The following is a 20,725-nucleotide window of genomic DNA, read 5'->3' on the forward strand; positions in this document are numbered from 1 at the left end:
CAAAGTTGCGTCCAGGGCGCCGAACGCTAGCTAAGTTGCACTATCGTTATTGCAGCAAGCGAAGCAAAGTTGCGCTAGCGTTGCCTTATTTGCATACGGTGGGAAGTTAAAGTTGAATGGACGTATAGGTTGCAGCAAATACATTACTACACAAGCCCAGGGAAGCTTCATAAAATAGAGGGGAAGCCAGTTACCCCAGAAAAAATGTACAATCTTTTGCAGCCTATCACCATGAAAAATGAAAAGTCGCCAGCGTTTTTTGGGACTCGGATAAATTTTTACCTATTTTCAACTACTCTATTGCACTTCTCCTGGTCTGAGGTGGCGAAGGTAAGTCTGGCGCAAGAGGCAACATTCAGTTAAATCCACATCTTGGTAAATTTGCGTAGTTACGTCCATTCGCCAGAGCGCAAATTCGCCAGGTGTTCGGTAGCGAAGTACCACTAGAGTCTATTTCCTTCTCTAGCGAAGTTACACCGTTAGTAAATTGGTGAAGTACCGAAATGGCGTCATGTTGTCGCTAACGTTAGTCACTTCGCCCTTTAGTAAATCTGCCCCATACATGGTAAAATGCTTTTTAATATACATAGCAAACAAATTCTGATTGGAGAATCTCAGACATTTTTATTACTGAATCAATCAAACCAACAATGATTTTATTAAAAACTTTTTTTTTTTTTTATTGACTGACAGCATATATTGATTTAGTTTAAATGAACACTTTCTGCATAAAATTCTTTCAGTGACACCATAAACCAAATATACATTAAAGAGATACTGACACCTGAAATTAAACTTTTTTTTACATCTATTATAATATTGGCTTTGCAAGCTACTTCTAACTTTGCCATAAAGTATTTGCATGATGCTTTTACATTACCTGTCTGATCCCCCATGTTCCTGTATGAGGGGGCTGCCATATTTGTGCAGCAGGAGTCCGTTAGCATTAGAAACTGTAACTAACAGGCTGAGATGGGACAGTCAGATTGGCAGAGAGTCAGGCTTAGGAACTTCAACTAACAATTATATACAAAAACAAACCTCTCAGCAAAAAATGATCAACATGACCTATAGGTAACATTTAATGTACATTCATATGCTAAAATTCATTTTTTAGTGTCAGTATCACTTTAATGTGGAAATTAGAAGGATGCTGTTATGGTAATAACTTAAATGCTTGTCCCTGATGTGTACATGCAGAGGGGACTCAATATACTATTGCAATACTATTCATATTTACAAATAGAGAACAAACCTTTATGATCCCTAGATTAGTGCTTGCTGCTAGGTAACACCTACTGCAGAAAATATGAAGCCACAATAAAAAAATCTTTTTAGATGCACATATGTTTTAAATGTGTCCCACTGAACAAAAAACAGTATTCTTTTCTCTCACTCAATACAACACCAAGCAGAAAACAAAGATGTCCTCCAGTTAAAAGGCACAGGACATCAGCAGCACAAGGAAAACTGGAGTGCACACAGTGGTTTATTTGTCCTCCTTTCCTTTTGTCTTTCTATAAACCATCTCTCTGAAGCTGGACAAGATTTTGTTTTCACGTTTACTTCTTTCCTCTTGGTTGAAGGACGCCAGGGCTCTCTTTTCATCTGCGCTGTAAATCTGGTTTTCCTTACGCAGACGCACAGCCTCCATACGGCGATGTCTAAATGAAAAATTAATACACTTATGAATGAATGGAGAAATTAATTTTAATCAAACATGCAGAAAATCATATCAGGATGTATATGTAGCTTTTTGCTTTTCTCTATTACAGATTTAAAGGTGAAGTTCAACATCAACATTTGGCTCCTTTACAAACTCCAAATAGTTTTCTAGCGTTTGTCATTTTTGCTTAAATTTTATTTTGTCTTTATTACAAACAGAATCATAGACACTGCAGACTGCAGCTGCCAGCAAAAAATGCTATGAAACATAAAGTAATTGGGAATATGCTTCATACATTGGAAAAGCTGGAAAAAAGCAATATAATAAAAGCATTGACAGACATAGGTATCATCGATAAGAGTGTTATTTGTAATCAATAAAATACTTTTCTAGCAGTGATAATGCAAAAAGAATGGAGTAAGAAGCACCTTCTACCAATCAAGAAACAAAATAAATGGTGTGCAGGGTCAAGTAATATATGAAAAAGGTTCTATAGAGAGTAAAGGTGGCCATACACGGGCAGATAAAGCTGCCGATATCGGTCGTTTGGACCGATTTGACAGCTTATCTGTCCGTGTATGGGGGCTTCCGACGGGTCTTCCCGATCGATATCTGGCCACGATATCGATCGGGAAGGTTGGATTTTTAACCGACCGACCCGTCGGAGCCCCTTGGCGCATCGTAATTCGATCGTTCGGCCATACGGCCGAACGTTCGAATTACCCCCGATATAGCCATGCTGTTAATGGCACATCGGGGAAAGATCCGCTCGTTTGGCGATGTCGCCAAACGAGCGGATCTTTGAGTCTATGGCCACCTTAAAGAATGACCCCAAGATTGCACCACCTATTTGTTATTCCATAAGTCCCATGAACATAAAGGTAAAACTTAACCTTTATTAGTATGTATTAAAATGACACCAAGGGTGGAAATCAAAATAATTAAAATTACAATCAGGAGGAGCACATTATAGCTGAATTGTGTAGTTTATCCCAGATGCTTAAGGATTGATTGTGTTCAGAACTGGTAAGATCATATAAGAAGCATCATAGTGGGGACTCACTACATTAAGTCATGTGAATTAGGGAAAAAGGCCCATAGTAGTCGCCCTCTGTTACCCAAAGGGTTAATTGACTGAGGAGTACGAAAATATGCAGGTTCCAACTATTTATCAGATAGAATTGAAACGTGGGCATCAATTGTATCAGCCCAAATCAATTCACGAAGTAGCCCTAATAGGACAGGAAGTATATAGTTTAAAGCCCTGCCGGTGTGAATTAAGTTGTCAGCGTTACATTCTATCAATGTTAACCGCTGTTGTGCCGTTCAGCCAAACACCTTTGTCGCACCCCCAGATACACTGTGTTGCCAACGGTAGGGTATATTTCAGAACGAGTGACTAAAATTTCAGCAACAGTGTCTACCTGCCTAGTTGAGCTAAAAGAGTAACCAGCGCCTGACGCGCGTTTCGCTCGCTCTGCGAGTTTTGTCAAAGGCAATGTTTCGGGGGGTATGCCCCTTTTTCTGTATACTTTGTTTGGTTAAAAAAATTGAAAATATCCAGTTTGTAGTTAAGACAGCGCCTGAACACCAATTCCCAGTATCAATACAAATACAAACCTGCTACCACTCATCACATAGCCAGACTTCTCGAATGAAGCAATTTCATCGCTCGTTAAGCCAATTTCGCCTCTTCTTGGAATACGCTTTCCGGCTTTCACATACTCTGCCATGGCTGCACCTTCACCAGGCAGCAGAGCATGACCATAGCTTTGAGAAAAGAAAAGGTTATTGGTAACAAAGGAACTATATAATCATATCAGTTATTCTTTCAGTATATGGATATTAAATCCTAAGAACAGTGCTCTGACCATAGTGCAAAATGCAGCATACAACATTTTAATTTTGTGTGGTTATGGTATATTACAGTCCTCTGTACTAAAATGGTATTTTTCACAGTAGAACACCTAAGCTACAAAAATAAAGCATATCTCTATAAATGTTGATTGATATTGGAAGTTTATTGATTCCCATTGTGTCACAAAGCTCAATCAGACTTGTATTATAACAAGTAATATATCCTTTACTTTAAAAATATAAAAGTATCCTTTACTTTAAAATATAACGGATATTTTGCAGTCCATCAGATTTTCATGACTTGCATAAAAGCCCTCAGCCGGCAGTCGTAGAACACCTTGGGGAGTTTGAATATCCTTATAATTCACAAGAACCCATGTGGTCTAAAGCCTGTGCATTTATAGTCATGAAACTTTATGGTAACATTTAATATCCTTATATTTTATATTCACCAATGTATTAAATTGTGTGCCATTGACGATTATGATGGGTTCCCTCACATAAGATACTCAGATAGCCCAGGGTATGCAGTTTTAAAGACAATACTTCTTGATGTATTATACTGTATGTCATGCTTAAACTATAGCAAAAGTGAAAATTTAATATAAGCTTCATCGTACTGAAATAAGAAACTTTCTAAATACAAATCCATTAAATATTCTCAATAATTTCTGAAATAATCAAGTTTATGTTCACTGTCCCTTTCTTGGCATCTGCTTCTCTTAATTCTGTCTTCTTGCAGCAGCTGGGTGTCAGATAGTAATTGACAGTTAGATCCAATAAATCATATAGGGGGGGGCTTCCTTTCCTAGCAATGCTCATTCCAATAACTGATTCCAGTATAAAGAAAATCTAACAAAATAACTGCCTTTTACACAAATCCTGCATTTAAAGAGACATGATTTCTGGTGATTCTCATATCTCTTCTAGGCAAAAGGAGCCCCCCCCATAAGATATATTGGATTTAACTATCAATCAATATCTGACACCCAACTCCTGCATGAAGAGAGAATGAAGAGAAACTGAGAGAGGGATAGTGAAAATAAACTGGATTATTTCAGAAACGGTACAGAATTTTTAATAGATTATATTTAGGAAACTTATTTCAGTATGCTGAAGCTTATAGTAAATTTTCATTTTGCCATAGTTACCTTTTAATATAATAAGAAAAAAATGACTTACTTTAATGGTTTATCATCTTGTGACAGATGTGTAATTGGCACTTCTGGTCCCACGAATTCAAACTCATCTAAATTATTTTCTGTGGAGAATAAAAAAAAGTTTTGGATTGTTTTCCTGTCACCAATTAAACAAGCACAGATTCACCACTTTTGGTTTGGCCGAATCCTTGCTTTTTTTTTTTTTGCAGGATTTGGCTAAATCCTGGGTTTCCAAGCTTACTGAATCCGATCTCTTAAGTCATGTGATTTTCAAGGTCTGAAAAACTGAGCACAATATTTTAAATTTGGTTTCTCAAATTTAAATACACTGTACAAATTAGAGTTTGGATTTAGTTCAGGATTCGGCCAACCTTTTGTGGATGTTTCTGAATTCGTCCAAATCCAAAAATGACAGATTTGGGGCATTCTGACCAAAAAACTAATTATTAAAAGAAGAAATTGACATAAAACCAAAATAAACACTTTCTACTAACCTTAGTTTTACCATGAATTTATTCTATACAGCCCTTATAGCCATTCTGGTTTTACCCTACTGGGGCAGTTTCAGCAATATGGTTAAAGACCATTTTTAAACATATGATACATACTTGTTTTCTCAACCCATTGATCTTCCTCCTGTTTTTCATCATCTGAATCTTCACTGCTTGAGTCACTGCTTTCTTCCTTTACTTTCTTGCTTCTTTTTTTCTTTGACTTCTTCCTATTTAAACATTTGCATTTTTCTATATTATATTGCATTAAAGGAAAATGGAAATCCTTACAAACTAAAATATATTCTATTGTTTAGCCATGCTAAAGCTACATAAGTAAAATTCATTTGAAGGAGCAGTTCAACTTCAAACAGTACATTGGAAGCAAGTCATTTTTATAGCTGCTATATTTTTACTACCATAATTATTTTGTTTCAGGAGAACACCTGCTACTGGAAAACATAAGGAGGGACAAAATAATCTTAAAATATAATTTAAAATGTTATCATTTGTTTTATAATATCTGAAAAAAATACAAAAAAATACAAATTCTCCTTAAATATCATGGTCTACATATATACTAAAGTTCATTTTAAGGTAATCTACCCCTTTAAATAAATCCCTGTCTTGCAGACAACAGACAAGTGATTTATGGTATGAAAGCCCACTATTCGGCCACAGCAAAATGTTGAACAAAAATTTACTTCCTGTGTTTTTTCTTCCTTCTCTTAGACTTCTTTTTCTCATCTTCATCTGGAACAAAGCACATTTTAAAATAATCTAATACATGAGAATATAAAGATCTTGGTTTAAATTTTGACAGAAAAGAAAACAATAGAGAATGTCACTAAAAGGAGACATTCCTGGTCTCTCCGTAAACTTTAATAGCAATACAAATGTACACTTACACAAATGTAAGTGTAGTAAATAGTCAAAGCATCTGCAGAAGGAAGCTGCAGCAGGAACAGTGAGTCCAAGTCACAGTTAGAGAGAGAGAGGAGTTACTGCAGAATTTTGCAGTTTTCATTCACAGTTATGGTCATTCCTGTGAGAGAACAAAAGGATATTCTCAGCCCTAATTTCAACCTGGGCACTGAGCAGAAATCGCCTTTCTGCAGTTCTGATTTTTAAGAAGTAAAATCGGGCATTATATTGTGAGTATAATACTAGAAGATGAAACTGACACAAAGCCCCATATGTAATAAGAGACACTAAATTTGCCCAGAAGCAGCAAGCCATAGCAACCAATATGATGTAACGAGTAAAGGTGGCTAAGTGTGGGTTAATTATAGGCTCAATTCTCCAGTATACACCCCTGCCACAGGTGTAATCGCAATATGCATAAGGAAAACAGGAACTGTGAATGAGCCACTGAAGCAGTACTAGCTGCAAAAAGTGTTTATTCCAACCATTGGAATAAACACTTTTTGCAGCTAGTACTGCTTCAGTGGCTCATTCACAGTTCCTGTTTTCCTTAACCAATATGATGTATGCTTTAAAGCAGGTGACCAGAAAATGCTACCTGTTAATTGGCTGCTATGGGTTACTGCTCCTGGGCAAACTTTTTTTTCTTCTACATAACCCTGTATATGTCTCCTTTAATACAGCACCTAGCATGTGAAAGTGTTTGCTAAAATATAAAAAACATCTTCATTCCACCACTAGGTGGAGAATGACAAAAAAGCAACTGACAATTGTATTTCTGCTTGAGATATCACTGAACAATGCTCTTTTGGAATTTTTGCCAACCCTACCTTCTCATGAAAATGTCATCCTACAAATTTTTGCTTTATTTAAAAACAGCCGCCAGATGCCAGTATAAAAAGCAGATTGCACATGGACCCTCTTAGTTTAGCATGTATTAAAAACTCCACTCTCTCTGGCTAGCAGGCAGCCACTTCTAAACCATGAGGTGAAATTTCCCAAGCAATTGCAAACTATCTGAACTAGCTTCTTAGGAATCTTTTCTCCCTGAGAGAACCTTGGCCAACTCCGTTATGCCAACATGCAGCGTTGGTCACACCAGCATGAATAGGCTTCAGTTCTGGATCATTAGAAGTAAAATACATATTTACCACCACTATCAGATTCAGAGTCATCTTCTGAATGTTTCCTGCGCCTTTTCTTAGAAGACTTTTTCTTTTTTTTCTTTTTCCTTTTCTTCTTCTCTTCTAAGGAATTACACAAATATACAAGCATATAATTGCATTAAAATTGAGCTTTTTTTGTCAATTAAATCAAATAAATAAATATACATGGAACACTGCCTACTTATATAGCTGGATAAATGAAACAAGAGGAAGCAGGGTTGGACTGGGCCAGCTCTTTTGGGCCCCGCCATCCCAGACCCACTCCCTGCACTCCCTCTTCTTACCTACCTCCTTGACCCATGGACACGCCGGAAGAGGTATGCACGCGGGGGTGCCAGCAGAGAGGACTTTGCGGCTGGGGGATCGTGTGGGGGGCCCCTGAGGCTGCAGGCCCTTTAAGTAACAATTACTTACAAAAGCAGACCAATTGGTCACCTAACAACTTTAAATGTACATTAATATTTTGAAGTTGAACAGATTTTTTGTGTCAGCATCACTTTAAAGGAACAGTTCAGTGTAAAAATAATGACTGGGTAAATAGATAGTCTGTGCAAAATAAAATATGTTTCTAATATAGTTAGTTAGCCAAAAATGCAATTTATAAAGGCTGGAGTGACTGCTTGTCTAAGCCAGAACACAACTTCCTGATTTTCAGCTCTCTAAGTCTGAGTTAGTCAGCGACTTGAAGGGGGGGCCACATGGGACATAAATGTTCAGTAAGTTTGCAATTGATCCTTAGTATACAGGTCAGATTCAAAAGCAACAGTTATGAACCATGTGGCCCCCCTCAAGTCTCTGATTGGTTACTGCCTGATAACCAATCAGTGGAAACCAAGAGAGCTGAAAAGCCGGAAGTAGTGTCCTGGCTATTATGTTACACATCCAGTAACTTCAGCCATTTTTGGCTAACTAACCATATTGAAAACATTTTTTATTTTGCACAGCCTATTTACCTGGTTTTTATTTTTATACTGAACAATTCCTTTAAGATGGCACTCCCTTAAGAAAGTATGAATAAGCACCGAATCTCCCCAATGGATGCAGTATACAATTTGAGAAAATTTTGTATAACCAATATTAGATTAAAGATTCCAGTGGTTTGGCACCATACTCTGTAATGTTACACAAACTGTCCACTTACTTGACCTCCTCTCTGTGGTCGAGGAGTCCATGCTACATAAACATATTCCTATTTAGTAATTTCTGAGACGTAGTGGCCAAGTGATTAAAAAAAAAAAAAAGACAAACAAAAACCCTATCTTTATGGTCGAGAAATGCTCAAGTATACAAACACACGTCTTGGGAAACAAAATATCCAAAATCTCTACCCAGAATTAGCAAATCTACTCCTATTCAAAGAAAGATGCATTATAGTAACTAGAAAATCAGCCAATTGCCTTGGTAGCAGAGTTTCAAGAATGAAATGCTGGGTCCACAAATGACAGTTTGTCAGGGAGAACAGGGAAAAACAAGTTTTGCACTGCAGCAGAGACCAGTGAAAACAGAAAGTAAGGGTTGAGGGACAGGCTCTGTAAAACCCTAATCTAAAGAGTCAACATTGGCATCAGACTGAGTCACATAAGTAGCAGTGTACGTTGCTGTGCTACATATCAGGTATAAAATGTGTATTCTGCTTCAGGCAAGATTTATATGAGAGTAAACACCAGTTCCTGGCAAGCAATAGTTTATGAAAAAACCTAGATTCAATTTAATTAAACCAAATGAAAGTAAAGAAATGAAGAAGAGTCCTGTCTAGCAACTTTAGAAGGACAGTCGTGTACCAGAGAGTATCTGATCAGTGTATTTTTTTTTTTTAACTTGGGCTCCATATACAGTTTTTATTTTCATTTAACTTGTCTGAGCCTAAATCCAGCTGGCAATACACAGGCCAAATATCCAGCAGCGAAAGTACAACATAAAATGTATATTTCCTGAAGCTGACATCCGATTCTCAATTTTAATACGGTTTCTGCAGAAATTTTAAACTTGTTCACCTACCTTCTGAAGAAGATTCAGAACTGCTTGATTTATTTGACTTTTTGTCCTCTTCTACCGGTGTGTGCTCATCGGAACTGCGCAGAAAGTAAAAAAAAACAAAACACGTAGCATTAAATTCAATAAAGCACTTATACAAGAAAATTTGAAAAAGAAAACAGAGTGGCTTACTCAGGTTCAAGAACTTTAGGAGAAAGACCCCAAACTTCCGGTGCTCCGAGCTCACCAATTCTCTCCCTCTCATTTAAACGCCTGCAAAAAAACAACACAAGATTATCATGTAATTAAATTATTTTAGAACAATTAAGTTGGCTTACATTGCCAACTCTACTTATCTAAGCAACAATGTATTGATCTTTAATAATTCAGTAACGTAACAAAGTCTATTCATCTGTAGGCACTATGTTTTCAAGACATGTAGATTTCTTTAAAACCTTCTAAGCACTTTAGCAATCTTCCTGAATAGATTTTCAGTTTCGAAGCAGTTATTTACTTTTTATGATAAGTCAGTTCTGCTGTCAGTTCTGAAGGAAAATAGAGAACTGTTCTGATGTTGTTCTACTCAGGAAAGAGATGGGAAAAAACATGTTAGGTTTCTGATTTGTCTCCTAAAGAAATTGACCATAGAGTGAATGCGATAAAGACTCATAAGCTAAGGCAGAGACTGGTGTGTGTTATGTATAATATATGTAAAGTGCTGCAGAATATCAGTGTTATATAAAGAATAGTAATAGTAATGCAGTAGTAATAGAAAATACCCTGGTACCTTGCAATGAAAGCCTCCTGCCTTTGTCTCAAAAGTTCCTCCTTCCCCTTCTCAATATAGTCTCCATATTGCTTCCCGTGGTGGGGTCTACCGGAGAATGTTCGCTCTCCAGAATGGCTCCGGCGGTGATCATTGGCAGCCACTCGTTCCCTGGATCTAGATCTTCTTCCTCTTCTATCTGGGGATCGTTGGTTGCTTCCGTGTCGCCTTTTCCGTGGTGAATAATCTGAGCTTCTACTACGAGAACGACTAGGTGCCATGATTCTACAACATAATCGCATAAAAATAAACACTAACTTCGCTAAAGTATCAGTTCTGTGTATAAGGTATAGCAGAACGCCTGCTTGGCGGAAGTCATGTGACCAGATGCACACGGAGCTCAGCCATAATTGTTATGGGCAAATCATTACAGGAAACGACTCGTTCACATTGCAGGAAGTGGATTCATTTTGAAACACGGAAATTGCGATTATTGGACAAATTGTGTCGGATATCTAGGCCTGTAGATTAATAAACTAGTTCAAATAGGGAGTAATTTGAGGTAGCCTGACATCTAAACTTTTATCTTCTGAGTTGTATTTTGTTCAATTATAGCAACACCACGTGACAAAAATTCTGCTGTAGATTAAAGGTATGCTGTCATGAAAAAACATTTTTTAATCAAAATGCATCAGTTACTAGTGCTGCTCCAGCAGAATTTTGCACTTCTATCCGTTTCTCAAAAGAGCTAACAGATTTTTTTATAATTAATTTTGAAATCTGACAGGTTGCTACCCGGCCGGTATTTTCCCGGCCTAGACGGTAAAATATCTGCCAAGGCTGGGGCCGGTATTACAGATTTCCTGTTCCTTCGCATGGCAGTGGGCAACCAATGGGATTCATTCCCATCACGTGACCTAAATTAGCAAGCAATCAATAAATTTGGCTCCCCACCCCCAAGCATCCATCTCATTTCCTGTCACGCGAGCTCACCCGATGTGCCAGCAGGGTCTCTGGGCTCTACCTGCTGAAGCTCCAGGTCCAGGTACTTTTGCCTGTGTGAGGCCTGTGAGGGTCCAAGGAGGACCATGGCCATGTGTGCCTATCACCACAGTCAGTCACAAAACCTTTGGGTGTGTGCAATAAGTTGGTGTTTGCATCCAAACAGAAAGTGTGGGGCTCTCCTCACGGTGCACTCTGCACTCTGCCGGATAGCGTTCAGTGAAGAATGAGGACTGCAGGTGTATGATACAGAGATCTGAAGGACACGAGTTATCTGGCAGATGGGCCATTTCCTATGATGCCCAGAGTGAGTTGGTTCATTTGTCTCCCCGGAATTGAAAATGGGAGAAGAGGGTGAGTAGGAATAGCAATTCAGAACAGAGCACCTGTGGCTGGATCATCATGTTGATTAGGACTCATTCAAGTTGAGGACTGAAACAGGTAAGGTGTTCAACTACATATATATTTATTTACATCATGTAAGTAAAACAATTCACCAACAAAGGATTGTGACAGCCTTATCACTGCTAGTGGATTGGATCCACATCCTTGTGGAAAGTTTTTTAACCTAGCCTCTGTGTTATAGGTTCATTGCTTGATGAAGCATAAGCTGTTTTAACTATGCTGCCCCTTTAAGGGAAAGGCAAAGGGCCTGGTGCACTAATTGCCTCTGGCATGCTAATGACCTTTCGAGAGTGCTGCAGGTGTATGAGCTGATGTAGCAAATTGTCTGTCGGCTATACCAGCAAAGGATCTTCATACAATTACAACTGTTGTGGGTAAGGTTATTCAACCAAATCCCTGGAATACACAGTATTGTTGCTTTCTCAGCACAGTGTTTCACAAACACTATGGCTAATAAACCACTTACCTTGAAAAGGTTAGTAGGAAATTGTGGGTAAATTACCACCAGAATCTCCAAATGAAGCAGTGAGTATATCAGGAATCTTTATTTCAATCCTCCGGAATCAAGACGGTGGTACTTACCTGCAGTTTTTCCTTGTGTGTAAAATGGTTGTTTATTCCTGAATGGCAATTTAGCATATAAATTCTAACGGCATTTATGGTTGTTATTACTATATGTCTACAGGTATCAGTGCTATCGTGATATAGCCATACTGTGTGTGTGTTATAATCACACCCTTGCACTTAACCAGGATTTTGTACCACAATATCCGCATTAAGCAGTATCATAATACAGCATATCATACTAAATGCATGCCTAACTTTGTTTTGCTACCATACGACAGCATCTGCATTTAACCTGTGCTACCATGAAGCTACCATTCAGCATATGGATAAAGTACACTTCTGCACAGGTAGGTATACTAAATGTTCAACTACAGCTCCCTATACCACCATGGTGTAATGACTGCATTCAAACGATATTAGCAGAATAGCCACTCGGCATTGGATTAAATGCACTTCTGCAGCACCTCATTATTATTATATTACAACTTGTGTAACAATATGCTATCAGTACTGAGCAAAGCTATCATTGTATAGCCATTCAGTGTGTTGTGTTGAGCATGATGATATAGTTCTCTATACTACATATCGTAATGTTTGCATTTAACCAGTAATAACAGTATAGCATTCAGCATATGGAGTATTCATTATTACCATTTTACAACGTATGTAATAATTGCTATCGGTATTGATCAAAGCTATCATTGTATAGCCTTTCAGAATATTGTACGTATTGTATTGTAAGTGCTCACCTACAGTTCTCTATACTATCATATCACAATGTCTGCATTTATCCAGTAATGGCAGGATTAGTCATTGGTATTTCGAATGGATAGACCCTCGCACACCCGTTATGCAGTATAGATTAGCTCGGTGCTCAATGGATGGAGGATACGGTAACCTCCCAGTAACTGGAACAAAAAAACACACCAGCACACGAGACTTGTATCTGCAGGGCAAGCCCTTGCAAAAGTTTTTACTGCGGTGGTGCTTAGTCATTGAGCATGTGGAGGCCATAGGCTGTCCTACAGGTGCAATTCTGCAGTTCATACAACTATGTGTCTGCAAACATCAGTTTTATCATGATATAACCATTCAGTGGGGTTCTAATCACACCCTTGCATCATACTTAGGGTACCCTTGATTTCATTTGTTGCCTTACTAAGACATCTGCATGTAACCTGCCCATCATAATGTAGCCATTCAATTATGCCAAATTTTTTGTACTATGCAATTCAATATATTAACATATTGCAATCTTTACAGTTGACTGTATTCATATGTTTAAATGCTAAGGGCAATCCGGAAGTGCAACATGTTTACCACATTGCAATTTCTGCAGACATGAGCACTATTACAATAGATATGTAAACGTTTCTGCAGTCCATTGATATGGCCTTACAGCTGTGTAAGTACTATCATGATGGATATTCTACATTTTATGGTTCATGCACCATTTTAACATGGTGATTCAGGTCTTCATATTCCCTTCAAATACCTCTCCAGGTTAATCCAGCTATTGTCACATCACAACTTCTGAAGTCATTATGATATACCATTCATTACATTGCTGAAGCTCTTCATGGCGGTTCGATAAATTGTACTGGGGTTGTGGCCTTTTTCCATGATTCTATCCTACAGTGTACTCTGTAGGTTATCTCAACTATGCTCAATAGCAAAGTATATCAACACTAATTGTACTGCACTCATGGGTGCAGGTCTCGGCAGGTTATATATATTAATTCCAAAATATATGAATACTGGATAGATAATGCTGTGTCTTATTATAATGATACAATTAATTATACAACCGAGTTGTACATGGCTAGCCTATAGTGACATATAGCTTCGTAACGTATAGATTACAGAGCACCTTTGCTGTACTTTTACTAATGTGTTTAGATATTGGGTTATTAATGTATTTATAATCCCTATAATATGACTTCTCGCCATGCAAGGTTTTTGGTGCATATTCGCAGCTAGTGGTACCTTGTCCATTACGCAGTATTATTTTATACAGCACTGCAGTTCACTACCATTATATCATGACCTTGTAAAGTAAAAGGCTTATGCATTCAGGAAACTTTGAAATTATAGTCCATACTATGAACCAATCTTGTTGCACAGTTGGTAAAGCGCTGGTTGTTCCCCCGAGGAGTCCAGGGTTCAGATCCCAGTGTGGATACTTTCCCTGACTTTTTGAGGGTTGTCATTTTAGGTATAGGGGTTGCAAATATCCTATTACTCATCTACAGTTATTAATTACTCCCATAATGCAGCTCATTATTATATTATAACGGTATTGCATCTGCAGTTAACCATTTCAAATGTGTACTTAGAAATCTGTTTGTAACGTGGTATTCAAATGATTGCAATTCTTCATTGGTGTTTCAATTCCTAGGCTGTCCTACATTCTATTATCTTTACCAGCATTCAACTGGTACTGGCCAGGGAGTATCATTGATCCCACATGATAGCAATGCAGCATTTAAAAATGCAGGCATGCAAAAAATGGTGAGTATGGGGAGTTTAAGCGATTACTAGGAGACTCTGAGACGCAGACAGTTATTCATTTAGCAAAAATGTTTGTTTCCCGTTAATATGTATAAAAATACACAATGCAGTAGGATACAATGATAGTGGGACATATGGTGTCAGGCTAATTAAATTGAGGGTGGTTCACCTAATAGTTAGATATGCATTCTGGAGCATTACAGCAGTATCTTTTCCACAAGTACCAGGTCCATGCTATGCCTGGTCTCCTTCCACGTGGAATGTCTACCATATATTCAGCACTTTATCTTAATTTTCTGTTATGGTATTTATCACCATACGGCCCTCCTAAAGTGGCTATAAGCTTTCTACGCTATTTTTGATACAATATGTATGGCTACAGCTTTCCTAAGTGAGACCGTTCAAATGTACATAATATACAACATGAAACAAGAAATCTTCATCAGCTTTAGTCTGGCTTTCAGTAAGTTAATAATGAGGGTTTGGTCGCAAATTATTGCTGTTCCACAATATTCTCCATTATAATACTGTGTGTATTTTATTTTACAGCTCACCATCAGAGCAGCCAAGTCTTGATGCTAATTGGCAAACTAATAGAATATAAACGATATATCCATTTGCGATGTCATTCTCTTGCAATAACTTTAAATAGTCGGTATGGTACTATTGCGGTATTTCTTGTATATAAATGTATTATCCATAAAACGGAGCCCTATAGTACTACAAATATAAGTGGAGTGGTGAGTATGCTACAAGGTGGAGTAACATTCTAAGGTATCCTCATATCATGCAACTGTATTGCCATGTCCCTTTTCAATGTTTAATCTCTCAATGAGAAAACCTATTAATGCTTCTGCAACTGCATGGTGGTCTATTCTATTGAATATTGTTGAATGTGATTTCCTTCGGTCAATATATTATTGAGTTGCAGTCGCAGCTATCCACAGTACCAAAGTTGATCTTTGAAATAAATACTCTAGTTGGAGGGTGCAGTGGCCTGTATATCAGTTAGCTCTCTTGGTTATACCCTCCCTATATATGATGCTTTTGTACATCCCATTGGTTGCCCACTGCCATGCGAAGGAACAGGAAAAGTGAAAATCCTATCATACTTACCGAGATTTTCCTTTCCTGGACTGTAGCATGGCAGTGGGCATGGCTTCCCGACCCTAGTGGGGAGAGCTCTCTGTTTTAAGTCAATGAGATGGATGCTTGGGGGTGGGGAGCCAAATTTATTGATTGCTTGCTAATTTAGGTCACGTGATGGGAATGAATCCCATTGGTTGCCCACTGCCATGCTACAGTCCAGGAAAGGAAAATCTCGGTAAGTATGATAGGATTTTCACTTTTACCGGCAATGTAGCTGCCGGTAAATTTGTAATACGCTTAAAAAGACTCCTCGGCCTACCCCCAATCCCATACCTCCCAACATTTTGGAAGTAAAAAGAGGGACAAAAATTTTTTTCCCGCACGTAGCGCAGCAAATTGTTTGACCACACCCCTTTCTGTGGCCACACCCCCTAATTACCATGTTTGTTTTACAAAATTTGGCAGGTTATGAAAGTTTGAAAATATTTCTTCTTATCTAAACTGTGTTTTTGTGTCTCAAAATTGTTACAAAGTATCTTATTTGCACCTGTTAGTTGTTCTGGGCTCTCTGCTAAAAGCCAATTAAGTGAGAAACTTTGTTTCTTTTTCTGGCTGTTCAGTGCAGAGAAAAGAGGGACTTTCCAGTACAAATGAGGGACTGGGGGTTGAGCTGTCAAAAGAGGGACTGTCCCTCCGAAAAAGGGACAGTTGGGAGGTATGCCCAATCCCCTGGAACTTAACTTTTCTTTTGCTTCTTGAAGTGTCCGTGGCGCGCCCCGTGCGTCCGTGACATCACGGTCCACCCCTTTGTGTCCCTGCCCCCCACCAGCCGGTAAAGAATATTAGAAAATGTGGGAACCCTAGGTTAGACTAGGGTTGCCACCTGGCCGGTAAAATGGTGGTTGATCCAAATGTTATTAATAGGGAAAATATATAAATATATAGGAAGCCCGGTATTTTTTTCCAAAAAAGGTGGCAACCCTAGGTTAGACATAGCCCCCCCCCCAGCAGGCTAACAGCAGAACAATGGGAAGGTAACCAAATAGCAGCTCCCTAACACAAGATAACCGCTGCCTAGTAGATCTAAGAACAGCACTCAACAGAAAAATCCAGGTCCACTGCAACACATTCAGTTACATTGAGTAGGAGAAACAACAGCCTGCCAGAAAGCAGTTCAATCCTAAAGTGCTGGCTCTTTCTGAAAGCACATAACTAGGCAAAATGACCTGAGATAGCAGCCTACACATAGGGTTGCCACCTGTCCAGTTTTGACCCAGGTCTATACTTCCTGCCCGGTTTTCCAAATAAGGAAAACCGGGCAGGATTCCCTTGATTGACAGGGCGATCGGCCAATCTCCGCATCATAGCCCTGCCCACTGACGGCATAGCACCGCCCACTGACATCCTGCAAATTATATGTTATTTAGGGCATTGCATACAGCTCATGCAGTGTACTGGCAGATAAAACAGTAAATGCTGGGGCATACTTAGTAAGTAAATAGTCCATACAGTCATCAGCAGTCATCAGGGCCCCCCCAATAAGTTAAAAAAAATCATTGGTGGTCAGGGCCCCCCCAATAAGTAAAAAAAAAACATTGGCGGTCAGGGTCCCCCATAAAAGTTTAAAAAGAAACATTGGTGGTCAGGGGCCCCATAGAATATTTTAAAAACAACATTTGTGGCAAAGGGTTTAATAAAATAAATAAAAAAAAACATTGGTGGTCAGTGGAACTTACCTTAGGTTCTTCTTCAGCTTCTTTCGTGGCTTCAGGACTTTTTGGGTCTTCGGCTCCGCTGGCAGCTTCGGGTCTTTGGCGATTTGGGTCTTCGCCTCTTTTCGAGACTTTGGCAGTTTGGCAGCGCATCACTTAAGGGGGGCCTGGCTAATCAGAAAACTGCAGCTTCAGTCCCAGTTGTACACCCTGTCCCCCTGATGGCGGCCATGCTTGAACATATACACCATGTCTTCCTTAAATTAAGAGAAGAGCAAGCATGTAGGGAATTTTCTGTATTTTAATGTACTAACTCAACTTTTAAAAAGCCACAACTACTTTAACATCAATAATGTGAAAAAATATAGAAAATTAAGGTTGTCGTTTTATAATTTTACATATTAAATAAAAACTAGGGATCCATACTAGTTAGTTAGCAGTGCCTCCCCATTAAGGGACCCCTAAAGAATAGGCATTGTCAACTAAGTAGAACTGGGTACCAATTAAATGCTTACCTAATAGACTATACCCCTGACCATTGCATATATATGGGTCCTCCACTGGAACCAGGCCCGTGACAGCATCTGCTTGTCCCTGGCAATAGCAGCCCTGCTTTGGGAATATCCCATGGGACATATGTGAACCTTTTCTGTATTGGACTGCAATGCAGAAGCTTATTATGAGGATGCAAACCCTAAATGACAGCTAGAGATACAAATTCTTATGATCCATAAGCAACCCCAAATACAATGTTTAAAATGTTTGCATGCCCATGATAAAGGGGAGTACCCCAACAGGCTCCCACTTGCAAGGCAAAGAATGCCAAATTGAATTGCTACAGGTTCTACAACAAAGCATTCCCATCACAATGGTCTGAGTTTCGATTCAAAACCCACTTTTTACTTCCCCAGGGTCCGACTGGGCTGAGACCCACTCCCTGCCTGAACCTATTGCTGCTGTCCCAGACCTCCCTCCCTGGCCCTGAGAAGAAATAAGGTCCTTTAAGTTCTAGTGGGCCCTGGGCCCCCCAGTCCTATGCTGCACATCCCTGCAGAATTCCAAACCCTCAGATTAATTAGCAGAAAGACTGAATTAACAAAACATAGAAACTCCTCCCTGGCAGTTTTAAAATATGTAATTTTATGAAATCTGGATACAGTTATCCCAGTGCATAAAATGAATTAGAGATATTATAGGTAAGTGAAATTTTAGGGTGAAAAACTCCCTTAAAAGGGGTAGTTCACATTTAACTTAACTTTAGTATGATGTAGAGATTGTAGACAGTGATGTTGTGAGCCAAGTTGCAAGTGGCCTGCATTTTTAATGTTTTGGTTATTAGCTTTTTGTTTAGCAGCTCTCCAGTTTAGCAGTTGAAAATCTATCTGGTTGCTAGGGTCCAATCTTTCCTAGAAACCAGGCAGGATGAATAGGAGTGGTATGAATAAGTATTAAAAAGTAACAATACCAATAAAGTCAAAGTCTCACATAGGCTCCCATATGAAAGTTTGCCTGCTGTGACTTGTGTCACTTGCAGGCCTGGATATGTGGAAAGGCCACCTAGACCCGGGCCTAGGGAGGCAGAATTTTAGGGGAGCGGCATGCTGCCCAACCACACCTACATTGGTTCAAAAACACTGGGTACAATCATTTTTTAAAATTTCCGGTGCGACAATCCCAATTGCTCCAGTCCAGATGATGAAAATTTGCACAAATAAAGGGGAGGGGACAGAGGCGATGAACGGCAGTGGGCCTAGGGGCGCCCACTATGTAAATCCAGCCCTGGTCACTTGTGTGTAATCTTGTGTAAACTTTAAAAGGTATCAGTACTGAGATTAACTGGACCCTGCATTGTTTACACCTCAAATTCAGACTGTAAACTCCTGCACTGTTCACACATGTAACCCCCCCTGCATTGTTCACACCTACAACGCCTCTATTGTGCACCGCTCAGACCCAGACCCAGCATGCGCAGAAAACCAGGAAGAGATGCGCGCGCTCCTAACTAGACTGGCAACTGCAGAGGAGAAGTTTGGCGCGGCTTGGGGTCCCCGCCGAGGGGGCAGCAGGCCCTATGCTCCCTGTGTGTGCCATACTCTGCCTTCCCTATGCTTCCTGTGTGTGCCATACTCTGCCTGCCCTATACTCCCTTACAACAAAATTTTTGGGGGCATCCCATAAGATAAAAAAAAATGTTGTCGCCAGGGCACCTCTTACAAGTTAAAAAAAAAATTGGGGCCCAAGAGAATATTTTAAAAAAACATTGGTGGCAGGGGCCTGTAGAGTTTTAAAATAATACATTGGTGGCTAGGTCTTTAAAAAAAAGGGACTTCGGGTCTTTTCCCGGCTTCAGGATTTCAAATTTGTCTCTTTCCGTGACTTCAGGTCTTTCCGTGGCTTCAGGACTTCAAGTTTGGCTCCTTTCGTGACTTCAGGACATCTTCAGTTCATCTCTTTTAGTGAATTCAGGACTTCGGCAGTTGGGGACTTTAGGTATGTTTTAATATGACTTACATTTTTCATATATAAGAGATCAGCGATATCCCTGCAGTGAGCATGAACCATTAATGTGGATATGGTCTTTAAAGTTCTTGTCATAACGTGGGTGTGGTTTGAATTGGGTGTGGTTTAAAACAGGGTGTGGTCAACACTGACTTCCATTATTAGCCCTCGACAATGGTGGCCAGAAAAAAATCCGGCCCTCTGTATCACAGAAGTTGGACAGCACTGTTGGTTAAGTACAGAACTGATGTGCAAACCCTAGACATTTCCTCACGCACAGGACATTTAATTTTTTAATTAATTAGCCTTTTGTTCAAGAGGTCTTTCCATCCTCCCAACTTTCCCGTTTTTCTTGGGACAGTCCTGATTTTGACAGCTAAAACCACAGTCCTGGATTGTTACTGAAATGTCCGGACTTTCTCTTTGATCTCCTGCACTGAACCCCCAGAAAAAGATACAAAGTTTCTAAAACATAATTGGCTTTTGGCCGAGAGCACAGAATACATGGCAGGTGCACTTAGAGACATTTGTTACAATTTAAGATAGGCAGTTCTCTTGGGAAACTGTGACTTGCAGTTTAAAGGGCACTTCACCTCCATTAGCAAAACTGTAATAACACATAACAACCACAGAAATGTGTTCAGACTTTTCGTAAACTGCCAAATGTTCTAAAATGAACATGGTAATTAGGGGGTGTTTCCAAAATTTTGGGAGGTATGGCCACAGGGGTGATTCTCTGCCCCTTGCCGCCTGAGATGGCTCCTGTTATGCCTCTCCTCCCTAGCGCTTACCATTCTTGCACAGGAGTGGGTCCAGGATCTCTGCACTAGTAGAGATGCATTTCTGGTTTAATAACTGGAAATTCAGCTCTTAAAGTTACCAGGCCTTCCCTGGTTGCTTGGGGGCTGCTGCCTACTAAGCTCGCCTCATGGCAGC

At 39.4% G+C, this 20,725-nt stretch overlaps 1 protein-coding gene across 1 annotated transcript; it reads right to left on the reverse strand.

Moving 5' to 3' along the window:
- Window positions 1-601: 601 nt before the first annotated feature.
- Window positions 602-10,452, reverse strand: nkap.L (NFKB activating protein L homeolog). The gene is made up of 9 exons (XM_018229930.2): window positions 10,026-10,452; window positions 9,431-9,511; window positions 9,263-9,336; window positions 7,250-7,345; window positions 5,879-5,927; window positions 5,292-5,404; window positions 4,706-4,784; window positions 3,287-3,436; window positions 602-1,664 (listed from the first exon to the last, which is right to left on the reverse strand). Exons 1-9 carry the CDS (start codon window positions 10,304-10,306, stop codon window positions 1,490-1,492), a joined length of 1,098 nt encoding a protein of 365 aa, XP_018085419.1. The 5' UTR covers window positions 10,307-10,452; the 3' UTR covers window positions 602-1,489.
- Window positions 10,453-20,725: the final 10,273 nt, after the last annotated feature.

Source organism: Xenopus laevis, chromosome 8L (genome assembly GCF_017654675.1).
Source record: "Xenopus laevis strain J_2021 chromosome 8L, Xenopus_laevis_v10.1, whole genome shotgun sequence".
In the NCBI taxonomy this organism is placed as follows: Eukaryota; Metazoa; Chordata; class Amphibia; order Anura; family Pipidae; genus Xenopus; species Xenopus laevis.

What these genes read in the sequence shown, in the direction of transcription:
- nkap.L (XM_018229930.2), bottom strand. Translation starts at nt 10,306, where the DNA reads ATGCGATTATGTTGTAGAATCATGGCACCTAGTCGTTCTCGTAGTAGA. An exon ending in AGGAAGAAAAAACACAGGAA is followed by an intron (nt 5,405 to 5,878) that starts GTAAATTTTTGT and finishes ATGTTTAAATAG; the next exon opens with GAAGAAGTCAAAGAAAAAAA. An exon ending in TCAATGGGTTGAGAAAACAA is followed by an intron (nt 4,785 to 5,291) that starts GTATGTATCATA and finishes TATTCTCCACAG; the next exon opens with AAAATAATTTAGATGAGTTT.